The following is a 24,646-nucleotide window of genomic DNA, read 5'->3' on the forward strand; positions in this document are numbered from 1 at the left end:
AAACCTTCCAGCAATTCCTGACTTCCAGCCTTGCCTCTCAATCCTTCTTAAAAAACCTTAATCCTACTCCCAACATCACCACTGCTGAAGCCCAGGCTATCCGTGATCTGAAGGCTGACCGGTCCATCGTCATTCTTCCAGCGGACAAGGGTTCCACGACCGTGGTACTTGATCGTCGGGAGTATGTGGCTGAGGGACTGTGTCAGCTTTCAGACAACACCACATACAAAGTTTGCCAAGGTAATCCCATTCCTGATGTCCAGACGGAGCTTCAAGGAATCCTCAGAACCTTAGGCCCCCTACAAAACCTCTCACCTGACTCCATCAACCTCCTGACCCCACCGACACACCGCACCCCTACCTTCTACCTTCTTCCTAAAATTCACAAACCCAATCATCCCGGCCGCCCCATTGTAGCTGGTTACCAAGCCCCCACAGAACGTATCTCTGCCTACGTGGATCAACACCTTCAACCCATTACATGCAGTCTCCCATCCTTCATCAAAGACACCAACCACTTTCTCGAACACCTGGAATCCTTACCCAATCCGTTACCCCCAGAAACCATCCTTGTAACCATTGATGCCACTTCCTTATACACAAATATTCCGCACGTCCAGGGCCTCGCTGCGATGGAGCACTTCCTTTCACGCCGATCACCTGCCACCCTACCTAAAACCTCTTTCCTCATTACCTTAGCCAGCTTCATCCTGACCCACAACTTCTTCACTTTTGAAGACCAGACATACCAACAATTAAAGGGAACAGCCATGGTTACTAGGATGGCCCCTTCGTACGCCAACCTATTCATGGGTCGCTTAGAGGAAGCCTTCTTGGTTACCCAGGCCTGCCAACCCAAAGTTTGGTACAGATTTATTGATGACACCTTCATGATCTGGACTCACAGTGAAGAAGAACTCCAGAATTTCCTCTCCAACCTCAACTCCTTTGGTTCCATCAGATTCACCTGGTCCTACTCCAAATCCCATGCCACTTTCCTTGATGTTGACCTTCACCTGTCCAATGGCCAGCTTCACACGTCTGTCCACATCAAACCCACCAACAAGCAACAGTACCTCCATTACGACAGCTGCCACCAATTCCACGTCAAACGGTCCCTTCCCTACAGCCTAGGTCTTCGTGGCAAACGAATCTGCTCCAGTCTGGAATCCCTAAAGCATTACACCAACAACCTGACAACAGCTTTCGCATCCCGCAACTACCCTCCCAACCTGGTACAGAAGCAAATAACCAGAGCCACTTCCTCATCCTCTCAAACCCAGAACCTCCCACATAAGAACCACAAAAGTGCCCCACTTGTGACAGGATACTTTCCGGGACTGGATCAGATTCTGAATGTGGCTCTCCAGCAGGGATACGACTTCCTCAAATCCTGCATTGAAATGAGATCCATCATCCTTCATGAAATCCTCCCCACTCCACCAAGAGTGTCTTTCCGCCGTCCACCTAACCTTCGTAACCTCTTAGTTCATCCCTATGAAATCCCCAAACCACCTTCCCTACCCTCTGGCTCCTACCCTTGTAACCGCCCCCGGTGTAAAACCTGTCCCATGCACCTTCCCACCACCACCTACTCCAGTCCTGTAACCCGGAAGGTGTACACGATCAAAGGCAGAGCCACGTGTGAAACCACCCACGTGATTTACAGACTGACCTGCCTACACTGTGATGCATTCTATGTGGGAATGACCAGCAACAAACTGTCCATTCGCATGAATGGACACAGGCAGACAGTGTTTGTTGGTAATGAGGATCACCCTGTGGCTAAACATGCCTTGGTGCACGACCAGCACATCTTGGCGCAGTGTTACACCGTCCGGGTTATCTGGATACTTCCTACTAACACCAACCTATCCGAACTCCGGAGATGGGAACTTGCTCTTCAATATATCCTCTCTTCCCGTTATCCACCAGGCCTCAATCTCCGCTAATTTCAAGTTGCCGCCACTCATACCTCACCTGTCATTCAACAACATCTTTGCCTCTGCACTTCTGCCTCGACTGACATCTCTGCCCAAACTCTTTGTCTTTAAATATGTCTGCTTGTGTCTGTATATGTGTGGATGGATATGTGTGTGTGTGCGCGAGTGTATACCCGTCCTTTTTTCCCCCCTAAGGTAAGTCTTTCCGCTCCCGGGACTGGAATGACTCCTTACCCTCTCCCTTAAAACCCACATCCTTTCGTCTTTCCCTCTCCTTCCCTCTTTCCTGATGAGGCAACAGTTTGTTGCGAAAGCTTGAATTTTGTGTGTATGTTTGTGTTCGTTTGTGTGTCTGTCGACCTGCCAGCACTTTCATTTGGAAAGTCACATCATCTTTGTTTTTAGATATATGTTTCCTGCGTGGAATGTTTCCCTCTATTATAACTAAGGTAAGTCTTTCCGCTCCCGAGACTGGAATGACTTCTTACCCTCTCCCTTAAAACCCACATCCTTTCGTCTTTCCCTCTCCTTCCCTCTTTCCTGATGAGGCAACAGTTTGTTGCGAAAGCTTGAATTTTGTATGTATGTTTGTGTGTCTATCGACCTGCCAGCGCTTTTGTTTGGTAAGTCTCATCATCTTTCTTTATTATATATAAAACAAAGATGATGTGACTTACCAAATGAAAGTGCTGGCAGGTCGACAGACACACAAACGAACACAAACATACATACAAAATTCAAGCTTTCGCAACAAACTGTTGCCTCATCAGGAAAGAGGGAAGGAGAGGGAAAGACGAAAGGATGTGGGTTTTAAGGGAGAGGGTAAGGAGTCATTCCAGTCTTGGGAGCGGAAAGACTTACCTTAGGGGGGAAAAGGGACGGGTATACACTCGCACACACACACATATCCATCCACACATATACAGACACAAGCAGACATGTGTAATCCATGTATGTTTGTGTTCGTTTGTGTGGAAAGCTTGAATTTTGTGTGTATGTTTGTGTGTCTGTCGACCTGCCAGCACTTTCATTTGGTAAGTCACATCATCTTTGTTTTTAGGTATATTTTTCCTTCGTGGAATGTTTCCTTCTATTATAACCATATATATATATATATATATATATATATATATATATATATATATATATATATATATATATATAGAGAGAGAGAGAGAGAGAGAGAGAGAGAGATATATTTGGGGGGGGGGGGGGACAATGGAGATAAAGAAATGTCATTTTCTACAGCTACATCACCAGCCTTCTGTCTTCTTACATATTTCTGAAAAATCCTCTCATCCTCTTCTTCTAATTTATAAAACGAAATTCAGTCTTTCTCAAAGTCTGGAATGCAATCTAGATTTAGAAGCATTTATATCAACGATTACTGTACACTCTGCAACACTGCTGAGTGTATGCCACACATAATTAACATTTTCCCTGTCACAGTTGAATATTTTGTGTAGATTGCACTGGTACCTTAAATTTTTATGGCCCTATTAGTATTGCCATTTACCCGAGAAAAGTCAACTTATAACAACCACAGAAAAATATTGTGGGTAAACAAGTTCTGTGTTGACAAAGAGTACAAAACTGCAATGCTCTGATTTGTTTTTAGGTTTGTTTAATTCTTTGTTGTAGATACACGGTTTATGGATTACACAGATCACCCTCCAAAAATTTTGATACATTCCTGAAATCATTTGAGGAAGTTATGAGTAAACTAGTGTTATGTACAGAATGGTAAATCTCATCACGTGACTGTCAGGAGGGCAAACATTTTACAGATTGTATTTTACCTATGGGGCTGAAGATCTACTTGAACTAGTACCAGCTAGAATACTCATAGCTAACACACAAAGTAGTTCAACAAATTATGTTATGGCCACATCATCTCAGCAGATTCTGTAAATGGTCACCTTTCAGTTCATTTAGGTGAGATTTTAGTGTTAAAATGTAATACTTGACACAAACCAAGTAAAATTACAAACACAAGAGAATATTATATGCAAACAATACTGCTATACTAAGACACAGTGTATGCCAAGAATCTTGGGAGTCAGTAAAGACTGCCATTGAGTTCAAAGTTAAATGGAGCTTGTGCTATGATGTTTTGGCTGGGCACTAATGGTGCCACCCCATTGAAAAAATAAACGACACCATGCAACTGAAAAAGTGAAAAATCAATAAAAATTCACCTTTAAAATAAAAGCCAGTGCCATTAGATGTTAAAAACCAAAGGACTAAAAAAATGAAACATATATCATACATAAAACTTTTAACTCTGAGTTATGTAAATCACTCTATAAGCAGTGCAAGTATCATTTCTACAAAGTAGTCAGGAGATGAACAGAAGAAAGAATGAATCAACAGATACAAGGGTCAGATAACACTTCAAAGTCTTTCTGGTGAATCGTAAATCAAATCAGAAATAATGCAACAGAAACTGAAATTAATAATGTAGCATGTGCGTGAACCATGACGACATTTCTGGTCCATTTCCAAGTAGCAATATTTTTAGTGCTTACTTTACAGATACTGCTGAAAGTGATATCTGGATGAAATAGGATGAACAATCTACATATAATACCCCTGATCCAAAGAATTGTAGTACACTACCTGCAGCAGGTACTAATGACATTCTGCAGCTTATTGCTAGCCTCAGAATCAGAAATCCAGAAAAATCAGGTGAGATTTCTCCATCTGTACCAAAGAAATGTAAACATGAGTTAGTAAAACCATTAGTTCATATAATTAACTGTGTTCAAGAAGGTGAAACTGTCTGTAGTTGAAGTCTTTCACAAAAAAAAGGCAGAGAAAATGATAAAAAGCTTCTTGGATTGTTACAACAATCCTGACACATCTTATGCGATTTAAAGCATGATTTCAGAAGTGGCTGGAGTACAATGTCAGCAGTAGTGCAATTTGATCATTACAAACTGGAGAAAACACATGAAAAATTCCAGGAAGCAAGTGTATTCTTGACCCTCTCCTAAGCTTTCAACTGAGTACATCATGGCACACACTTTCAAATACTGTGACGAGTGGTGTCACTGGAATACTTACGCAACTATTAAAAACAAATTTAAAAGGTAGAAACCAGTATATGTAAATTATATATAATGGAAAAAAACAACTACAATTCCTTTAAGCCACGTGGTTCGAATAGGGAAAAAAATTGAGAATAATAAGATTCTATCAAGGGGCTTTTCTGGGTTTATACATAGATGAGAATCTCATGGAAGCAGCAGGCTGATCATGTCTGCAAAAAGTAACAATCTATATGTATTAAGGACATTATCACCATATTTTAATGCTGAAAGGCTAAGAAATGTATATTTTGGATTAGCACATCATTTCTTATCTTATGTAATAAGTGCAAGAAGGACTTGTCAAAATAATATAAGAATGATTTTAATATTGCAGAAGAGAGCCTTGGGAATCATGGCAAAAGTAAGATCCAGAACTGATTGTAAAAAAACTATTTACAAGAATTAATGTTCTCACAATATGTGTCATGTATATTCTATAAGCCATTACGTTACCTTGGAGGGGGAGGGGGGGGGGAAGAAAAGAAAAAACACACACACAACACTGAGGTCACAAATAGGAACATGCATATTCACAACCACAACATGATGTACAAGACTGATTTCCATATTGTTAACAAAAGATTCATGACAATACCAAAAGCTCATGTTGAAGAAGTTGTTTCCCACAATTTGCAACAAAACGGTATTAAGAATATGCTGACTGAAGATTTTTTAAAAAGTGATTTATGCAATAGTTTATCCATAAATGCATGTGTAATTCGGAACTAACGAAAAAGATAATGTCAGCAACAATGGTCCTAGTAATAAATACAATTGCATATAAAGTGAATAAGTGTCCTACTGCGTGAATTTAAAAAATTGTAGAATAGTTGCTTGAATGGTTCACAGATGATGTGTCTGATGGCAATGGGACATTTGCTTCTGAAGATGATGAGCAGATGTATTGTGGAAATATTCTGCAGTTTACACAGTATCACCTGACACAGCACCAGTGAACCATTCAAGTAGTAGTTATGGTAGGAACGCCTCAAACAGTACAATTGTAGAGTAGAGAAGGCATTAATGCTGATTTGTTGGCACTGTCCATGTATGAAAAAGTATGTGTTATGCATAGAAAATAAATGATATTCCATCTAGAATTAAGAGATTTTGCTGCTATCTAGAACAAGGAACGGAAACTTGGCTCAAAGCAGTGATATGTGAGCATTACTTTTGAGAGTAATTTTAGCAGTTTATCTTAAATTATTCTGCAGTTAACAATTATCTCATTTATATTTTCTTTCTTTGACATTTAGAGACACACATTTCCTTCCATTCTTCCATAATCATTCGAGGTGGCCTATTCTTTTCTCTGGTGGGAACTACATATTAGATGCTCATGAGATCAACAGAAAGGTCTCCCTGAACTATATTAGCATATAACTCAACTGTCTACTTGGGATTTCCCTTCATGAACAGACCATGTGTGTGGAGGAAGGTAATGGGGATTAATCATCTGTACAAATAAATGTGTGTTTTAAAGGCAAGTACTGATCGGCCTATATGTCTTTATTTAAATTTAACATTTCTGCACTTGATTTTCTCTGGCCTGTCTTCTAGACAATATGGTGACCTAGTAGGTCAACAACTTTGGTAATAATAACAATAAAATAGCCTTACCTGCATCAGTAGCTCTTGTTCATAGTCATCTACGCCATCCTTCAGTAACTTTGCAAAATGACGAACTGCACAAAATGATGGCTGTGCCTCATGAGCAAGAGACAAAAACGCCCGACGAGCAAGACAACCACGCCAAAATGCTTGGATTTTCACCACAAGTTTCTCCTAGAAAAACAGTTACTCTTAGCACTGAACAAAGGAGCAGGAAATAGATAAGAATTTTATCATGAATGAATACAACACCTTTCCTCAATCGTAGAAGTGGATAGAAATTAAGATTTCAACAGCAGCTGTAACAATGATTTACTGCCATGATCAGTTTTGCCTAGTGGCCATGAACACTGTACCTGCATTGGAAATACAATAGTTACAACTCACATTCTAAGCTCAAGACAATTCTAAGCAAATTGAAGTACTTACTGTCTGGTCATATGCATACATTTGTTAGCCTCCACAGCCCTGTCTCTTCAGCAAGATGAATTGTGAAAGAATTGTTTGAGGAACAACCACAGACATGAGGATGTGTATGTGGTCCTCCACACTATCTGCTATCAATCCTATAGAGCATATAGGGAGGCAGGAGTTGTGGTTGGTGTTTGGGAAGCCAACTTAAAAATTAATTTCTAATTTGAATCTCTCTTATGAAGTCAAAACAAGTGTCTGTTGTGGAAACTGAACTGTTTACAGCACAAGCAAAATCTGCTTGCATAGCACAAAATTGGCTGCCACTGTTGTGAAGGAATGAAGGAACAAAGATCAGAGTATAATGTCTTATCAACAATGAGGCCATTACAGACAGAGCACAACCTCAGATTGTTTTGTTAAGCATGCAGAAGGAAATTGGCCATGCCCTTTCAAAGGAGCCATCCTGGCATTTGCCTAGAGTGATTTAGGGAAACCACGGAAAACTTAAATTTGGATGGCCAAAGGCGGATCTGAACTGCCATCCTTCTGAATGCAAGTTCAGTGTGCTAACCACTGCACCACTTCCTTTTGTGATGCTAGTAGGTGGTTGTGATTCTGCAGCAGACATCACAAGTCCAAAGAATCCAGATGCAATATTCGTGTGCAAAGAACTATATTAGATACACCAAGCCAGAAGCACGTGGTACCTCTTTTATGCTGACAGCAGTAGCAATATATTTTAGTGTGGTCCCCATAAGACACCAAAGACAGTGGAGAATTATCCTGATGCAAGTCTGCCCAACCACTAGTATAGCAATGTCTTTAGTGCCTGGAGACAATAGTTGTGTGTGTGTGTGTGTGTGTGTGTGTGTGTGTGTGTGTGTGTGTGTGTGCGCGCGTGCGTGTGTGCGTGTGGTGGTGGTGATGGTGGGGGGGGGGGGGGGGGGTTAATTTCACTTATTATACTCCTGGAAGCCTGCTTGCACACATCAGGTAGTATTACATAATATGTTATATGTCCACTTCTAGGTGCAAGAATAGGTGCACTAGTTTCCTAAACACTGTTGTTATATTCTTCACATTCATTAACATCCATGTCATCTACAACCTGTATAACTTCCTGTCACATCTACATCAGCACCACTATCATACCCATTTCCAAAAGCTGATTCATTATCATCATCATCACCACCACACTCACATGTATCTGTTAAAACCAGCTCGAGCCTGTAGCCCCTTTCGAAGCGTGTATCATGGCCCATTAAAAAATAAAATATAATACCACATCTCACTCCAACAAAACACAATTCCTAACTGTGAATTTGTTCAAACATGCATGTGTATGTATTTCCCATAAATTGGTTACAACAATGGACACACAAATGCTGGCTGAGAAGGTGCCTTATTGCAAAGTTTTTATTTTCATAATAAAGCTGAAATATAGCATTCAAAATCACGTATTATAGACCTGGGGTATTTTCTGATCCCATCCAAAAAATTTCAAATTATTATACTAAGAACTGCGACATAACCATAAATATTTTGCCCCATTACAATAAAGAGAGGTGATAATGAATTAATTTTTGGAAAGGGTAGAGTCTATAATAAGCATATTGGGAGGATTAGAACCCTATGTCCATGTTAAAACTGTTTCTTTTTAGTTTAAAGAGCCTTGCTGTCCAAAAAAATAAATAAATAAATAAAAAACAGACACCAAGCAAGGGTTAAAGTCAGTCATTGTGAATGTATGTCGAATAGTGCACGTTTTAATAGAAGATGCACATTGAATAGCTGGTAATTTTTCACCAAAATTCAGTAAAATATTAAAATTTTTAGCTAACTGATTAGTTAAAATCCTTTATGAGCTTCCTTAGAGCTTTGCTCTCCTCCTCAAGTGAAGCGCCAGCTCAAGGATTTTTTATCTCCCCCACCCCTACGAATGATGAGATCATAGCTTCATATATTTGTAAAAATAAAGTTCTAACAAAATGTTAAGTTGTTTTTCAGAAAGGTTTTCAACAGAAAATGCTATATATGCTTTCACTGATCAAATATTAAATGCTCTGAATAAGTGAACATCAACCACTGGGATCCTTTGTGATCTCTTAAAGCCTTCAATTGCGTACATCATAGAATTTTTCAGTATAAGCGTAAGTGTTGTGGCATGAGTGGGACAGTGCACAACTCTCTTAATTTGTACAACTATCAGAGTGCAGAAGGTTGAAATAAACAGTTCACACAATGTACAGAAATCAGCAGATCCCTCAAACTGGGGAGGTATCAAGAATGTGTTCCCACAGGGTTCAGTCTTCTTCTTCTCCTCCTTCTTCTTCTTCTTATTGTTATTATTATTATTATTATTATTATTATTATTATTATTATTATTATTACTACTACACACATCAAAAATTTTTTTGCATCACCTGTACCGAAAATTGCAGTAGAGATCAAACATAAACAACATTTCCACCCTTTTTAATGTTCATGAAAATCACACATTGCATTTTGTACCACCATACAGCGAGACCTTTGGAGGTGGTGATCTAGATTTCTATAAACATTGGTACCTCTAATAACCGGTAGCACGTCCTCTTGCACTGATGCATGCCTGTATTCGTCATGGCATACTATCCACAAGTTCATCAAGTCACTGTTGGTCCAGATTGTCCTACTCTTCAACAGTGATTCGGCGTAGATCCCTCAGAGTGGTTGGTGGGTCACATCGTCCATAAACAGCCCGTTTCAAACTATCCCAGGTATGTTTGATAGGGTTCATGTCTGGAGAACATGCTGGCCACACTACTCGAGCGATGTCGTTATCCTGAAGGAAGTAATTCACAAGATGTGCATGATGAGAGCGCAGATTGTCGTCCATGAAAACAAATGCCTCTCCAATAAGCTGCCGATATGGTTGCAGTGTCAGTTGGAGAACGACATTCACATATCGTTCAGCCATTATGGTGCCTTCCGTGACCACCAAAGGTGTTCAGCCTGACCGGGTTGCCTCGAAACACGTCTCCTATGATTGTCTGGTTGAAGGCATATGCGACACTCATCGATGAAGAGAACGTGATGCCAATCCTGAGTGGTCAATGGCATGTTGTTGGGCCCATGTGTACCATGCTGCATGGTGTCATGGTTGCAAATATGGACCTTGCCATGGACTTTGGGAGTGAAGTTGTGCATCATGCAGGCTATTATGCACAATTTGAGTTGTAACACGATGTCCTGTGGCTGCACGAAAAGCATTATTCATCATGGTGGCATTGCTGTCAGGGTTCCTGAGCCATAATCCGTTGGTAGTGGTCATGCACTGCAGTAGTACCCTTTGGGTGGCCTGAGCGAGGCATGTCACCAACAGTTCCTGTCTCGCTGTATCTCCCCCATGTACGAACAACATCACATTGGTTCACTCCGAGATGCCTGAGATGCCTGGACACTTCCCTTGTTGAGAGCTCTTCCCGGCACAAAGTAACAATGCAGATGTGTTCGAACTGTGGTATTGACTGTCTAAACATGGTTGTACTACAGAAAAGACGAATCATGTAACTCTTTCCTGGCGGAATTACTGGAACTGATTGGCTGTCGGACCCCCTCCGTCTAATAGGGGCTGCTTATGCATGGTTTTTTTACATCTTTGGGCAAGTTTAGTGAAATCTCTGAATTGTCAAAGGGACTGTGTCTGTGATACAGTATCCACAGTCAACATATATCTTCAGGAGTTCTGGGAACTGAGATGATCAAAACCTTTTTTGGTGTGTGTATTATTATTATTATTATTATTATTATTATTATTATTATTTACTTGCCACTCTATATTCACAAAGATGCAAAGCTAATTCTTTTCGCTGATGTAACAAGTATGGTAATTACACCCAACAAACATAAACTAGCTGAGGAAATTGTAAATAACGTCTTTCAGAAAATTATAAGTGATTCTTTGCAAATGACTCTCAGCAAATTTTGACAAAACACAGTATATAAAGTTCTGTTTGGTAAATGGCATAACACAATTAATAAATATATACTTTGAGCAGAAGTCTGTAGCTAAGGGAGACCTTTAAAATAATTGGATAAATGCACTGATAGGAGATGGAACTGGAGGGACCACGTTCATGATCTGCTGAAATGTTTGAATTCAGGCTACTGCAAATTTGGTGATGATAATATCAGTAAATTAGCTTACTGTGTCTATTTTCATTCACTGCTTTTGCATGGCATCATATTTTGTGGTAATCCATCACTAAGGGAAAAAAATATTCATTATACAAAAGTGTGTAATCAAAATAATAGCTCGAGCTCAGCTAAGAACATCTTGCAGACATTTATTTAAGGAACTAGGATACTCACAGAAGCTTCACAATACATAGACATTCACATACGAAATTTTGTTATTAATAACAAATCCAAATTCAAAAGCAATACCATAGCTACAACAATAGGAGAAAGACTAATCGTTACTATTCTGGGTAAAATCTAACTGCAACAAAGAAAGGGATGACTCACGCTGCCACTTAAGTCTTTGATCATTTACTAAATAGCACAAAAAAAGATAACCAACAAGCATTTAAAAATGACTTAAATGAATTTCTGAATGATGAATTTTTTGACATAATCAGTAATTTTACAATTACTAAGAAAATTTAATTATGTTATGTAAAGATACTTTTTATTAAACTGACATATTCCAAATCATCACAAAGTTCATGACCTGTGGAACAAGTATTAAAAAAAAGTCTAATCTAATCTACAGATTTGGAAGGCGAATATGCCCAATCTGATCAGACAGATGCACTAAATATTTTTGAATTTATTTCTAAAAATAAAATAAATGAAACTCCAAATTAAACTCTCCCATCATCTTTGTATAAGCACCAAGCACACACTGCCACTATTTGTCAGAAGGATCTTCGACACTTTAAGGTTCTCTCAAGTTTCTTAACCATAATGAAAGAATCATGAAGGGATTACCAACAAAGTCATCATCTTGGTAAGAAATTTAACAAGTGGAGCCTGGAAACCTTGATGGAGATGTACAGTGCTTGACGTATTCCCTAGACCAATAGGAGGTCGCAAGCATTAATAAACCAGCAATTTCAATCTGGCTGATTCCAAATTGCAAGTAAAAATGCGACGCAGTCACGTACCATCTACAAACAAACAGCCCCAACACAGTATAAAGAGGCTACCAGTTGACAAGCAGGACAGAGTTCAACAGTCTGAGAATTCTTCCCAACAGACAAGCCTTGTGTGTCCATCAGTCGACAGCAGTAAATTTTGTGAATGAAAGAATATTCAATTAAGCATGTACACTAAGAAGGACTTGGGTTCTTGCCTGTATGCACCTCTGGACTGTGGGTAGTTAGCCTATCATGACTATGACTGATTGTCACTTACAATATGATGTGTAACGGAACTTGAGAGTTCAATTTGAACAATAAGAACTGGCTCATTTTCATGATTCGAGTGCAAGTGATAGACAAGGCAGGCTATCTGTTCTAGTAATTTGAGTCTCTAGTAAGCCTCCTCCACGTTCTACGCTCACTGAAATTATGACTCAGGGTGTGTGCTCTTCAACATGTTCAGGTAAACTCAGGAAGAAGTAATAAAATCAGACCAAATTACGAACCCAAAAGCTCGTTCCTCCATTTCTACCTCCCTAGTCTGATACCTAACTCTGTTCTGTCTCCAACCACAGAGACCTGACAAACCTCAGCTACACCCTGTTATTGACTTATTCCCTTGTACAAAGCCACTCAGATTGCAAAGACCTGAAAAATCCCACACTGCTACCTATTCGACTGAAGGAGTCACATACCTATGTTGTGACCCACATCCAATTACAAAGTAATCTTTTGAGTACGGACACTGTAAAAATAGGCAGCATACAAGACACCTATTTACTGTTAATATATGTGCTGATCTACTGAGCCATATTATAATGACTGGTACTGATAGTAGATGAAGCATTTTAGAAAAGTAGCCTTAAGTGAGGTCTGAACCTCACCACTGCTTAAATTTTGAATAAAAATCATCAGCAATGACGGCCAAATACTTCTGGCATAACAAGTCAGTTCTGCCAATGGCCTTGTAAAAGAGTGCACAGCAGTGGGCAGATGTTCAGGGCACTCTCCAGCCCTTGATGTGGGAAATTGCCCCCAAAAGACAGAAGACTCAGCAATGATCAACGGCATGAGGATGCAGAAGGCAAAGGAAACCACTGCATTTAAGACACATAATGTGTATCCATAGGGCATGTGGCCTGTAACTGAAAAAGTGTCATGATGATCTCTCCATTGGCAAAAGATTCCAGACTAGTCTCCTGTTCGGATCTCCAGAGACCTGCCAAGGGGGAGAATGTGTTATGAATACAAAGGTGGGGCAAAGAGAGAGTTACTATGCACAGATCCGTGCTAAGGGTGTTCCCATCAGAATCAACACCCAACCAACAGTGACAATAGTTCAGGCATACTGAACAGATAATTCAGTACATAAAGGAAAATAAAAATATAACAGTAACGGAGGATTGGAATGCAGTAGTAGGAGTAGATGAAGGGGTTACGGCATAATATGGGCTTGGTAGTATGAATGAGAGAGAAGAAAGACTAAGATATGCAATAAATTTCAGCTTGTAATGGTGAATACTCTGTTCAATTCAGTGATGATGAAGAGAGGGCTGAAGTTTAAGAGACAGTCAGGAAGAATCAATGTAGAAATAAGTGGGATATAGAAGTACTAAGGAATGAAGAGAGACACGAATTTCTCTGAGGCTATAGATAATGCAATAATGAATAGTTAGGTTGGTAGGTCAGTTGAAGAGAAATAGACATCTCTAAAGAAGGCAAGCACAAACGCTGGAAAGAAAAACATAGGCACAAGAAGGGGGGGGGGGGAAAGATGGGTAACAGAAGAAATACTTCAGTTTATGAACAAAAGAAAGAAGAACAAAATGTTCACAGAAATTCAGGAATACAGAAATACAATTCATTAGGAATGAAATAAATAGGAATATCAGTGAAGCTAAGGCAAAATGTCTGCATGAAAAAAGTGATGAAATCAAAAAATAAATGATTGTTGGAAGGACTGACTCAGCATGTAGAAAAGTCAAAACAACTTTCAATGGAATTAAATGCAAGGGCGTTAACATTAAGAGTGTGATGGGAATTTCTTTGTTAAATGCATGTGGGAGAGCAGATAGGTGGAAAGAGTACACTGAAGTCCTCTATGAGAATGATGTGGTAGAAGAAGAAACAGGAATTGACAGGAAAGAGTTAGGTGATCCCACATTACAATCAGAATTTAAAAGAGCTTTGGACGACTTATGATAAAGTAAAGCAGAATGGATAGATAAGATTCCATGAGAATTTCAAAAATCATTGGGGGGAATTGGCAACAAAACGACTGTTCATGTTGATGTGTAGAATATGAGACTGGAGATGTACCATTACACTTTCAGAAAATCATCCACACAATTCAGGAGAAAGAAAACTGGCATTCTACAGATCGGAGCATGGAATATCAGATCCCTTAATCGGGCAGGTAGGTTAGAAAATTTAAAAAGGGAAATGGATAGGTTAAAGTTAGATATAGTGGGAATTAGTGAAGTTCGATGGCAGGAGGAACAAGACTTTTGGTCACGTGAATACAGGGTTATAAATACAAAATAATATAGGGGTAATGCAGGAGTAGGTTTAATAATGAATAAAAAAACAGGAGTGCGGGCAAGATACTACAAACAGCATAGTGAACGCATTATTGTGGCCAAGATAGACATGAAGCCCACATCTACTACAGTAGTACAAGTTTATATGCCAACTAGCTCAGCAGATATGAAGAAATTGATGATATGTATGATGAGATAAAATAAATTATTCAGGTAGTGAAGGGAGATGAAAATTTAATAGTCATGGGTGACTGGAATTCGACAGTAGGAAAAGGAAGAGAAGGAAACGTAGTACGTGAATATGGATTGGGGCTAAGAAATGAAAGAGGAAGCCGCCTGGTAGAATTTTGCACAGAGCATAACTTAATCATAGCTAACACTTGCTTCAAGAATCATTAAAGAAAGTTGTATCCATGGAAGAACCCTGGAGATACTAAAAGGTTTCAGATAGATTATATAATGGCAAGACAGAGATTTAGGAACCAGATTTTAAATTGTAAAACCTTTCCAGGGGCAGCTGTGGACACTGACCATAATCTATTGGTTATGAATTGTAGATTAAAACTGAAGAAACTGCAAAAAGGTGGGAATTTAAGGAGATGGGACCTGGGTAAACTGAAAGAACCAGAGGTTGTACAGAGTTTCACGGAGAGCATAAGGGAACAATTGACAGGAACAGGGGAAAGAAATATAGTAGAAGAAGAATGGGTAGCTTTGAGGAATGAAATAGTGAAGGCAGCAGAGGATCAAGTAGGTAAAAAGACGAGGGCTAGTAGAAATCCTTGGGTAACAGAAGAGATACTGAATTTAATTGATGAAAGGAGAAAATACAAAAATGCAGCAAATGAAGCAGGCAAAAAGGAATACAAACGTCTCAAAAATGAGATCGACAGAAAGTGCAAAGTGGCTAAGCAGGGATGGCTAGAGGACAAATGTAAGGATGTAGAGGCTCATCTCATGAGGGGTAAGATAGATAGTGCCTACAGGAAAATTAAAGAGACCTTAGGTGAAAAGAGAACCACTTGCATGAATATCAAGAGCTCAGATGGAAACCCAGTTCTAAGCAAAGAAAGGAAAGCAGAAAGGTGGAAGGAGTATATAGAGGGTCTATACAAGGGCAATGTACTTGAGGACAATATTATGGAAATGGAAGAGGATGTAGATGAAGATGAAATGGGAGATACGATACTGCGTGAAGAGTTTGACAGAGCACTGAAAGACCTAAGTCGAAACAAGGCCCCGGGAATAGACAACATTTCATTAGAACTACTGACAGCCTTGGGAGAGCCAGTCCTGACAAAACTCTACCATCTGGTGAGCAAGATGTATGAGACAGGTGAAATTCCCTCAGACTTCAAGAAGAATATAATAATTCCAATCCCAAAGAAAGCAGGTGTTGACAGATGTGAAAATTACTGAACCATCAGTTTAATAAGTCATGGCTGCAAAATACTAATGCGAATTCTTTATAGACGAATGGAAAAACTAGTAGAAGCCGACCTCGGGGAAGATCAGTTTGGATTCCGTAGAAATGTTGGAACACGTGAGGCAATAATGACCCTACGACTTATCTTAGAAGAAAGATTAAGGAAAGGCAAACCTACGTTTCCAGCATTTGTAGACTTAGAGAAAGCTTTTGACAATGTTGACTGGAATACTCTTTTTCAAATTCTGAAGGTGGCAGGGGTAAAATACAGGGAGCAAAAGGCTATTTACAATTTGTACAGAAACCAGATGGCAGTTATAAGAGTCGAGGGACATGAAAGGGAAGCAGCGGTTGGGAAGGGGGTGAGAGAGGGCTGTAGCCTCTCCCCTATACTATTCAATCTGTATATTGAGCAAGCAGTAAAGGAAACAAAAGAAAAGTTCGGAGTAGGTATTAGAATCCATGGAGAAGAAATAAAAACTTTGAGGTTCGCTGATGACATTGTAATTCTGTCAGAGACAGCAAAGGACTTGGAAGAGAAGTTGAACGGAATGGACAGTGTCTTGAAAGGAGGGTATAAGATGAACATCAACAAAAACAAAATGAGGATAATGGAATGTAGTCACATTAATCAGGTGATGTTGAGGGAATCAGATAAGGAAATGAGACCCTTAAAGTAGTAGAAGAGTTTTGCTATTTGGGGAGCAAAATAACTGATGATGGTCAAAGCAGAGAGGATATCAAATGTAGACTGGCAGTGGCAAGGAAAGCATTTCTGAAGAAGAGAAATTTGTTAACATCGAGTATAGATTTAAGTGTCAGGAAGACTTTTCTGAAAGTAATTGTATGGAGTGCTACAAAATGTACGGAAGTGAAACATGGACAAGAAGTGAATAGAAGCTTTCAAAATGTGGCGCTACAGAAGAATGCCGAAGATTAGATGGGTATATCACGTAACTAATGAGGTGGTACTGAACAGAGTTGGGGAGAAGAATAATTTGTGGCACAACTTCACTAGAAGAAGGGATCAATTGATAGGACACTTTCTGAGGCATCAAGGAATCCCCAATTTAGTATCGGAGGGAAGCGTGGAGGGTAAAAAATCGTAGAGGGAGACAAAGGGATGAATACACTACGCAGGTTCAGAAGGATGTAGGCTGCAGTAGGTACTGGGAGATGAAGAGGCTTGCACAGGATAGAGTAGCATGGAGAGCTGCATCAAACCAGTCTCAGGACTGAAGACCACAACAACAAACAACACAATTCCCAAGATAGCAAGGACATATAACTGCAAGAACTATCGCTCGACCAGCTTCGCTGTTCATGCACCCAAGCTGCTGACAAGAATAATAAACATAAGAATGGAAGACAAAATTGAGGATCTTACGTTTATGATCAATCTGACTTGAGGAAGGTAAGGCAGCAGAGAGGCATTTCTGACATTGTGGCTGATAATGGAAGCAAGACTGAAGAAAAATCGAGACACATTCATAAGCTCTATCAACCTGGAGAAAGCATTCAACAACATAAAATTGTGGAAGATGTTCAAAATCCTGAGACAAATAGGGGTAAGCTATAGGAAAAGACAGGTAATAGGCAATATGCACAAAAACCAAAGGGAATAATAAGCGTGGAAGATCAAGAGCCAAGTGCACAGATTAGAAAGTGTGTAAGACAGGTATGTAGTCTTTCAAGCCTTGCTGCTCAGTATAATGCTGAAGAAGCAATGACAGAAATAAAAGTTCAGGAGTGGGATTAAAATTTAAAGTGAAAAAGGTATCAATGATACGATTTGCTTTTGACATTGCTATCCTGACTGAAAGCGACAGAGAATTACATGATCTACTGAATGGAATGAACAGTCTAATGAGTATGGAATATGGACTGAGAGTAAATTGAAGAAAAACAAAAGTAATGAGAAGTAGCAGAAATGAGAACAGTGGGAATTATCAGAATTGGGGATCATGAAGTAGACGAAGTTAAGAAATTCTGCTACCTAGGCAGCAAAACAACCAGTGATGGACAGTGCAAGGATGACTTGAAATGAGACTAACACTGGCAAAGAGAATATTCCTGGCCAAACATCAGCCTCATTTTGATGAAGAAATTTCAGAGAATGTATACACGGAGCACAGCACTGTATGGTACTGAAACATGGACTGTCAGAAAATCGGAGCAGAAGAGAACTGAAGCGTTTGAGATGTGGTGCTACAGAAGAAAGTTGAAAATTAGGTGAACTGATAAGATAAGAAATGAGTAGGTTCTTCACAGGGATGGGTGGGAAAGGAACACAAGGAAAACACTGACAAGAAGAAAGGACAGGATAACAGAACACCCATTATACCATCACAGAATAACTTCCATAGTACTCATGCTAGAGGGAGCTGCACAGGGTACAAAGTGTATGGGAAGACTGAGATTGGAGTACATCCAGCAAATGACTGAGGACATAGGTTGCAATTGCTACTCTGAGATAAGATGAAAAAGTTGGCAAAGGAGAGGAATTCCCGGCGGGCTGCATCAAACTCCTCCTCCTCCTCAAAAGAAGGAGGAGGAGGAGGAGGAGGAGGAGGAGGAGGAGGAGGAGGAGGAGGGGGAGGAGGAGGAGGAGGGAGGACTTTAAGTAGGTTTAAGACATTGAGCATTCTCATTTGATACTGTTACATTCAGACTAGTGTACTCTCTCTCTCTCTCTCTCTCTCTCTCTCTCTCTCTCTCTCTCTCTCTCTCTCTCTCACACACACACACACACACACACGCACGCACACACACACACACACACACACACACACACGAGACTTACCAAACATCCTTTCGTCTTTCCCTCTCCTTCCCTCTTTCCTGATGAGGCAACAGTTTGTTGCAAAAGCTTGAATTTTGTGTGTATGTTTGTGTGTCTGTCGACCTGCCAGCACTTCCATTTGGTAAGTCACATCATCTTTGTTTTTAGGTATATTTTCCCTTCGTGGAATGTTTCCTTCTATATATATATATATATATATATATATATATATATATATATATATATATATAGCAAACAAAAGTGCTGCCAGGTCGATAGACACACAAACAAACAAACATACACACAAAAATCTAGCTTTCGCAACCAACGGTTGCCTCGTCAGGAAAGAGGGAAGGAGAAGGAAAGACAAAAGGATATGGGTTTTAAGGGAGAGGGTAAGGAGTCATTCCAATCCCGGGAGCGGAAAGACTTACCTTAGGGGGAAAAAAGGACAGGTATACACTCGCACGCACACACACACACACACACACACACACACACACACACACACACACACACACACATATCCATCCACACGTATACAGGCACAAGCAGACATTTGTCCTTTGCCTTTACAAATGTCTGCTTGTGCCTGTATATGTGTGGATGGATATGTGTGTGTGTGTGTGTGTGTGTGTGTGTGTGTGTGTGTGTGTGTGTGCGCGAGTGTATACCTGTCCTTTTTTCCCCCTAAGGTAAGTCTTTCCGCTCCCGGGATTGGAATGACTCCTTATCCTCTCCCTTAAAACCCAAATCCTTTCGTCTTTCCCTCTCCTTCCCTCTTTCCTGACGAGGCAACCGTTGGTTGCGAAAGCTAGAATTTTGTGTGTATGTTTGTGTGTCTATCAACCTGCCAGCGCTTTTGTTTGGTAAGTCTCATTATATATATATATATATATATATATATATATATATATATATATATATATACAAGTTGGTCAAAGGAGAAGATAAGAAAACACAGGCAGAGTCCAAATCAACGAGTATTTATCTTCAGCGTCATACGAACTCACCAATGCACGGCTTACCTACAGGCTGATGATGTCTTAAACCCTGGTCTTTAATTTCTGCAGTTGAAAATATTCAATCATTGTAGTCTCAGATTGTCACTGAATGCACAAAATAATGCTAGTATTGAATGTTGAGTCTAAGGCAATGGACAATGTAATAGTATCTAGAAATACCAATAGTCTTGGATAAGTTGATTATGAGTGTTTTTGACATAAAATAAAAGCAAGAACTATTAAAACCAATTCATTTATTAATACTCACATGCTCACGATAGAATTCCAATGGGTCTTTAACACACTGATGCTTTTTCAATTGACAATAAAGGCGGCGTGCCAGTATTCCTCGCCACCAAGCCTGAAAAAAATGCATCTGCTTTAATAATATTAATATTTAATAATATTAATGTGTTGGTGAGAAGTGTACAAATCCTGGGACATGAATTCCCAAGGGAGCACATTTTTTTAAAAATGTGTGTGTGTGTGTGTGTGTGTGTGTGTGTGTGTGTGTGCGCGCACGAGGAGGGGGGGGGGGGGGGGGATGAATACCTATACATTAAAGTCTCAAATTATGAGAAATGTGAATAATATAGCTCCATTAGCAACAGAATGTACAATGAAGTTAAAAAGTGAATAGTAATTAATGTTCTACTTGGAATAAATGCTTGAAGGAAATGTTTTGAATAGTGACACCCGTGTTAGTGCACTAAAAGTAAATGTAAATATATTGCCAATATACCACTGGTATATTGCCAATCTACCACTTTTTGTTCTAAAAAGTACACTAAGGTCATATGGCATGAATGGCAGGGAGACCCCGTAGTATTTACTAGTGTTAATTGAGTAGCAAATATCATTTCCCGGTTTCTTACAGAATGTTAGATTTTTGATTAGATTTACTTTCATTCCAATTGATCTGTGGTGAGGAGGTCCTCCAGGATGTAGAACATGTCAGAATAACAATAATACATGAAAAATATTTACAACTGAAACAAATAAGCTAATGTACCTTCCACAGGTCCCAAGCGGAATGATCGTCATTTCTTTTAATGAACACAATATGAAAGAATCATTTTACAAACACTAATGCACTGAATTAAAAAAAATTTTTTTTTTTTATTTACAAGGTAATAAACATATAATAGAACTACTATAATAATTATTTACAATGAACACATTACTGCACTGAACTGGTGCAGAAGTTAGATTGTACTTACACACACACACACACACACACACACACACACACACACACACAAAATCAGTTGGTTCTACTGAGAAATTCATCAATGGAGTAGAAGGAGTTAGCCACCAATAAATCCTTTAGGCTTCTCTTAAACTGAATTTCATTGGTTGTTAAGCTTTTTACGGCTGCTGGCAAGTTATCGAAAATGTGTGTTCCTGAATAATGCACACCTTTTTGTACAAGACTAAGTGACTTTAAATCCTTGTGAAGATTATTCTTATTTCTAGTATTGATTCCATGAATTGAGCTGTTGGTTTGAAAAAGTGATATATTTTTAATGACAAATTTCATTAAGGAATAAATATATTGGGAAGCAGTAGTTAGTATCCCTAGCAGTAGTTAGTATCCCTAGGCTTCTGCAGGATGTTCTTGAGTTCACACCACATATAACTCTTACTGCACGTTTTTGTGCCCGGAAAACTTTAGCTTGGCTGATGAATTACCCCAAAAAATAATCCCATATGACATTATGGAATGAAAGTAAGCATAGTATGCCAGCTTTCCAATTTTTATATCCCCAATGTTTGACACAATTCGCATTGCAAATAGAGATTCATTAAGACGCTTCAGGAGTTCTGTTGTGTGCTCCTCCCAGTTGAATTTATTATCATGCTGTAATACCAAGAATTTAACACTGTCCACTACTTCTATCCGCTTGTCGTCATATGTTAGGCATATACTCGTGGGTCACCCCTTACAAGTTCTGAACTGCATCTAGTGTGTTTTTCCAAAGTTTAGTGACAAAGAATTAGCTAGGAACCAGAGATTAATGTCCACAAATATTTTACTAGCCAATATTTCTAAGGCTACACTTGATTTGCTATTTACTGCAATGTTTGTATCATCGGCAAACAAAACGAACTTGGCAACTGGTAATGTTACTGATGAAAGGTCATTGATATACACAAGAAAAGGTAAGGGCCCCAAAATGGAACCTTGTGGGACCCCACATGTAATTAGTTCCCAGTTCGATGATGCCTGATAGCTTGATACATGTCTCTTTCCTGATAACACCCTTTGTTTCCTGCCAGAGATATAAGGTTTGAACCATTTTTGCAGCATTTCCTGTTACACCATAATATTCTAATTTACTTAAAAGGATATTGTGATTTACACAGACAAATGCCTTTGACAGATCACAAAATATACCGGTTGCCTGCAATTTTTTGTCTAAAGGATTAAGCACATTTTCACTGTAAGTGTAAATAGCCTTCTCAATATCAGAACCCTTTAGAAATCTGAACTGTGACTTTGACAATATGTTATTTGAGATAAGATGGTTATACAGCCAATTGTACATTACTTTTCTAAAATTTTTGAAAATGCTAGCAAAAGTGAGGTTGGACGGAAATTTGATGCTATTTCTTTATCTCCCTTCTTAAACAGTGGCTTAACTTCAGCATATTTCAACCATTCAGTAAATATTCCACTGATAAACGGCTGGTTACACAGATAGCTTAATATGTTACTTAGCTCAGAATCTCATTCTTTAATTAACTTTGTTGATATTTCAACATACTCACTAGATGTTTTTGATTTTAAAGATTTTATGGGGGGACATTATTTCTGCTGGAGTAGTTAGGGTCAAATTGAAATTATGGAAGCTGCTTGAAATGTCTGGTCTGAGGTATTCCATAGCAACATCTACAGAACCTGACAACCCCCCCTTTTCAGTAACAGTTATAAAACGTTTGTTAAAAAGTTCTGCAACACTACACACATCTGTCCCCAATATATCATTTACTCTTAATGCTATTTGTCCCTCTTCATGCCTGGTTCTACCGGTCTCCTCCTTCACTATATCCCATATTGTCTTTACTTTGTTATCTGATATGACTATTTTTCCTTGTAATATACTTGCTTTGATGTCCATATTATAGTCTTTAATATTTTGGAGTATTTCTTGTAATGTGCTATAGCATCAACATCAGAAATTTTCGGATTGACAGATATAGTTTTCTTTTTGTTTTACAAGATACCCCTATTCCTCGAGTAATCTATGGCTTCTTTGTAGACTTTGCTCTAACCTTTGTTAGTTTTGGGGGAAAACAGTGTTCAAATAAGGTAAGCACTTTATTAGCAAAAGTGTTATATTTTTCATTCATGCCATGAGCACAGTAAACATCAGTCCAGTGAATGTGTCCTAAAATAATCAATTTTTTGCTTATTAATTACCCTCTTGAGCTCAGATTTAACAGATTTTATATCCTGTTCAGTATTAACATTTAACAGAAGGAACTGCATGTCATGGTCTGAGAGGCCATTGACTACTGGTTTTGTAACATAATTTTGTTCATTGGACTTTTCTATAAAGATATTATCAATGGCTGTTTGTGAGCAGTTGGCTACCCTAGTGGGAAACTTTACAGTGGGAATTAAGTTGAATGATAGTGTTACTAAACCAAGTAAGTTCTTATTGGGAGAGTCATTAAGGAAATCTACATTGAAATCACCAGCAACCACTATCTCTTTGTTTTCGGTTGTTAAATGGGCCAGTACAGCTTCAAGGTGGTTTACAAAGAGATTAAAGTTACCTGTAGGTGATCGATATACACTTAATATTATGGTGGATTTTTTGCGAAATTCTACTTCTGTTGCAAATGCTTCCATATGCTGTTCTAGGCAAAAATTATGAATGTCTATGTTCTTAAATTTATGACAGTTCCTGATGAATGTGGCAACTCCTTTCTCCATTTCTGCTCTACAAAAGTGAGATGCTAACCTAAACCATGTAACACTTAAAAGTTCTATACCAGTGGCCACATGATGTTCAGAGAAGCAGATTATGTCAGCTGGGTTTGAGGATTTTAATTCATCTATGCAGATAATTAATTCATTAATTTTATTTCTCAGTCCTCGACTATTTTGATGCAATAAAGATAGCTGACATTTCACACTGACTGAGTTAAAATTGAGTAGAGTTGAAATATTTGCTGACTGTTGCAAATTCTTAACCAATAGCTGTTTATGCTGATGTAATAAGCTAGAATTATGTTTTTTTGTTTGTTTCTCAAACTGAAGGTTTGTCTTAGTCCTAAACTCTCTTAAAATTTGGTTTCTTTCTGTCCTTCCTACCCTAAAAAAAGGGTATTTTCTGAACCCTATAACCACTGGTATTTTGTCACTCATGACAGTGCTCCCTCTTTAACTTTCCTGTTATTTTCCCAACCAGTTTACCCTTCCCTTTCCTGTTGATGTGAGGCCAATGCATAGTATAATCCCACCTATTGAGAGAATCAACAGGAACCACACCAATGTGTGACCCTGCACCCGACATAAGAAGTCGTTCCAAATCCAAATTAACTCTCTTGACAGAAGAGTTCAAATGAGGTCAGTCATGGCACCCAAGAACAGATACAAACTCAACACTAGTATGTTTCGATGCTGGTGCAATCTTTGCCAGGTCACTCTATACTGTACACAGAATCTCTGTCAATACTATTACCTGCCCCACCCACTATA

General features: G+C 39.0%; 1 protein-coding gene across 2 annotated transcripts in view; it reads right to left on the reverse strand.

Moving 5' to 3' along the window:
- The window catches only part of LOC126188008 (ras GTPase-activating-like protein IQGAP1), a 334,889-nt gene that overhangs the window by 126,480 nt on the left and 183,763 nt on the right, over positions 1-24,646 (reverse strand). For both annotated transcript variants that reach the window (XM_049929428.1, XM_049929435.1), the window contains exons 18-19: positions 20,204-20,296; positions 6,656-6,820 (exon numbers count right to left, since the gene is read on the reverse strand). In XM_049929428.1, the coding sequence (XP_049785385.1) occupies positions 6,656-6,820; positions 20,204-20,296 (258 nt within the window). The remainder of the gene's footprint in view (positions 1-6,655; positions 6,821-20,203; positions 20,297-24,646) is intronic.

Source organism: Schistocerca cancellata, chromosome 1, assembly GCF_023864275.1.
Source record: "Schistocerca cancellata isolate TAMUIC-IGC-003103 chromosome 1, iqSchCanc2.1, whole genome shotgun sequence".
Lineage (NCBI taxonomy): Eukaryota > Metazoa > Arthropoda > Insecta > Orthoptera > Acrididae > Schistocerca > Schistocerca cancellata.